The sequence below is a fragment of the Lactuca serriola genome, chromosome 3 (assembly GCF_051521515.1).
Source record: "Lactuca serriola cultivar US96UC23 chromosome 3, Lser_US96UC23_V15, whole genome shotgun sequence".
Taxonomy (NCBI): Eukaryota; Viridiplantae; Streptophyta; class Magnoliopsida; order Asterales; family Asteraceae; genus Lactuca; species Lactuca serriola.
Window position 1 is genome coordinate 37838218 of NC_136410.1, and position 3020 is coordinate 37841237.

A 3020-nucleotide genomic window follows, 5' to 3' on the forward strand; every position below is an offset into this window, starting at 1 on the left:
GGTTTGATTAAAATCGGATTATAAAAAGATACAGTGGATGTAACTGTCAAGGCCTAAGGGAATACGATAACATGACGGATAAATTAGTACATAACAAACGAGTTTGAAGGGTTTGTGACATGATTTAAGGCATGTTATGTTTAAATGCCATATTTTTCTTTTTTGAACATGTACATAATAAAAAAATAATATATTAATTAAAAACTAAATATATAAAAGTGTAAAAGAAATAATAATGGTAAATTTGTCTTTTTATTTTGATTAGGGACTGAAGACTCAACAAAACGAAATCTTAATCCGAGTTAAAAATATAAGTCCCTGTTAACAATATAAGTAAAGACCAAATATATACATTACCCCAAACCACAAAACTATACACAGACTATTCGTGTAGTTTAACGTAGAAAACATAAACAGAGTAAACGAGGATTTTTGTGTTAGGGTTTCAGGGTATTTGCCTTGTGATTTCTTGGAAGGTTAAGAGGTACGTCTCTCTCAAACCCAGGTTTCCATCATACACTCATTGATTTATCAACTTCCATTTGCTAACTGCACAATTTAGAAATCAGGGCATTCGAGTTTCATACTTCGTGATGATTTTACTTAAATCATTATCGTTTTTCATTTGATTAAAGATTGATAAATCAAGACAATACCAAATAAGCAAACGACTGTACTATCAGGAGAAGATGTTTTTCTTCTTCTATAGAGTTTTTGTTTGATGTATTAGTAAAATTGCAATGATGTGTGGGGTATTTGATATTTATATAATCAAATAGCTCTTATTAAGTCTTAAAGCAACCCATTTGACATTATTGTTATTATTTTAATGCTAGTCAATATTTTTTACCTGTTAATTGGTGATCTCACAATAATACTATTAGTATATCAATTTGGAATTGGGAATTTATTTTGTCTAAGCAGACGAAAATTCCTATTTCATCATTCATATATCACTTCTTTTATATAGTTATGTATATGAAACACAATTCTGTGTCTGTTCTTATGGTGTTAAAGCACAAAACCTTATTTAGGGCATTTATTCACTCGTATTGTAAGTGTAAAATTGGGTTCCCAGTTTGTTAGAAGGGGAAAATGCAGAGTACGATATATATATATATATATATATATATATATATATATATATATATATATATATATATATATATATATATATTCTTGTCACCTTTAGAAGAAAGCATGCATATATGGTTTCATCATGAGACTTATGTTAACAATCATATACTTATCAGCTAGCTAGAAGAGTTATCAAATTTGCATACAGCCTGAATCCATCTACATAAGTGATATAAATATTCAAGATGTGATTTGATGATGAACTGATGAGGTTAGAAAATCAAATTTTGTTCATGAGATCCGTGAGGGAGACCATCAAATGATAAGACCAACCTTATAAGGAGCACTACCTGTTGAATTACTACTGATGTGTACTAATATGTGTTCGATCTCCATATTTAGTTGCATTAGGACTCAACATGTATAAGAAGTATTCTTCTTTAGTATCCAATCAATTGATTTTAATTTTACACTTTGAAGTGCAGACTATCATTTGCATGTGCTTTACCGGATAGCAGAGAATGGAGTTTGATCGCAATAAAGTTGGACGAGTGGTAAAAGAAGATAGATTGAGCAGCTTACCAGATGAGCTTATTCATAATATCCTGTCTTCTTTTGACATGAAATTTGTTGTTCAAACATGCTTGTTGTCATCGAGATGGAAGCTTCTATGGACATCAATGCCATGTCTCAACTTCACTAGTTGGCAGTTTACTTCTTTACCAAAGTTTGCCAAATTTGTGAATCATGTTTTGTCTCATCACAACCATCAAGTAGAAGTGTCTTCTGTAAAGCTACATTTCAGTGGAGCAGCAAGTCAGGTTTTTGTGAGAAAGATTGCAAAATATGCATTCTCTCACAATGTCCAACAACTAACTATCACTAGTTGTCCCAAATACCGCCTTAAAAGTTACCATGCTTCCCTATTCAGCTCTCACTCCCTTAAACATTTCACGTTGACTTGCCATCATATGCAACTTTGCACTACAACTAAAGCACCTCTGGATTTTCCAGCATTAACACCTCTGCGTCTCAGTAGGTTCGTATTGTGTAATGATCTTTTCTCCAAGTGTGTAAACTTAAAGAATCTCACATTAGAAGATTTCTCTGTCAAGGATGTGGAAGTATTTGACATCATTACACCTCGACTTTCTAGTCTCAGGCTTGCCCATGGCAGCAGTTGTTCAGCAGTCATCAATCTGATTGCCCCTCAACTCGAGAAACTCACCGTAATTTGTTGCTCATTCAAGTACTTGAATGCTCCACCAGGACTTTCATCTTTCGACTACTGGGGCGATTTTCCCTTGAAATTCTGTAAAGATCGATTTTACTCTCTAAACAAAGTGTCTGTCTGTTTCAATTGTTTTGGTTTGCCATATAAAGAGAAAGATGCAATCAAGACTATTAACCTGCTTCAAGAGCTCCATAGTGCCAAATATCTTACACTTAACGTGGACATAGTTAAGGTATGTTGATACAATAGCGGGTATACAATCTATATATATACTTTTATCCATCTTTTATATACATATTTCTTGTAATTTCTTTGCAGTGTATTTCCTCATTTCCGGATTTGTTGTTGCACCATGCATCACCTTTTAGCAACTTAATCAGCTTGACCATAGATTACCGCTTGAATAGGGATGAATATGGAGAAGAAATATCTACCGAAGCTAGAAACTTCTTGCTTGAGAACTCTCCAAGTGCCGCTTTAATCATGAAATCACCCTGAGGTGTCGCTTTTATCGGAATGATATACTCATAACAATAATTTTCAAGTATCTCGTTTATATTTGTTTATAGCTTTTAACTGTTCTTTACTTGCAACTTTGCTCATTTTATGTAGTCTTTGGCATCATAATATTGCTTTTTTTTTTTTTTTTTTTTTTTGGTTTTTAGTGGCAATATGAAACTTCGTCTTTTCGCTGATGTCCAACTTTCTA

General features: G+C 32.8%; 1 protein-coding gene across 1 annotated transcript; it reads left to right on the forward strand.

Annotated features, from left to right (window-relative positions):
- The first annotated feature begins 1598 nt into the window (after positions 1-1598).
- LOC145095148 (putative F-box/FBD/LRR-repeat protein At4g03220) lies at positions 1599-2809 on the forward strand. The gene is made up of 2 exons (XM_079033078.1): positions 1599-2543; positions 2630-2809. The coding sequence occupies exons 1-2, from the start codon at positions 1599-1601 to the stop codon at positions 2807-2809; spliced, it is 1125 nt and encodes a 374-aa protein (XP_078889204.1).
- Positions 2810-3020: the final 211 nt, after the last annotated feature.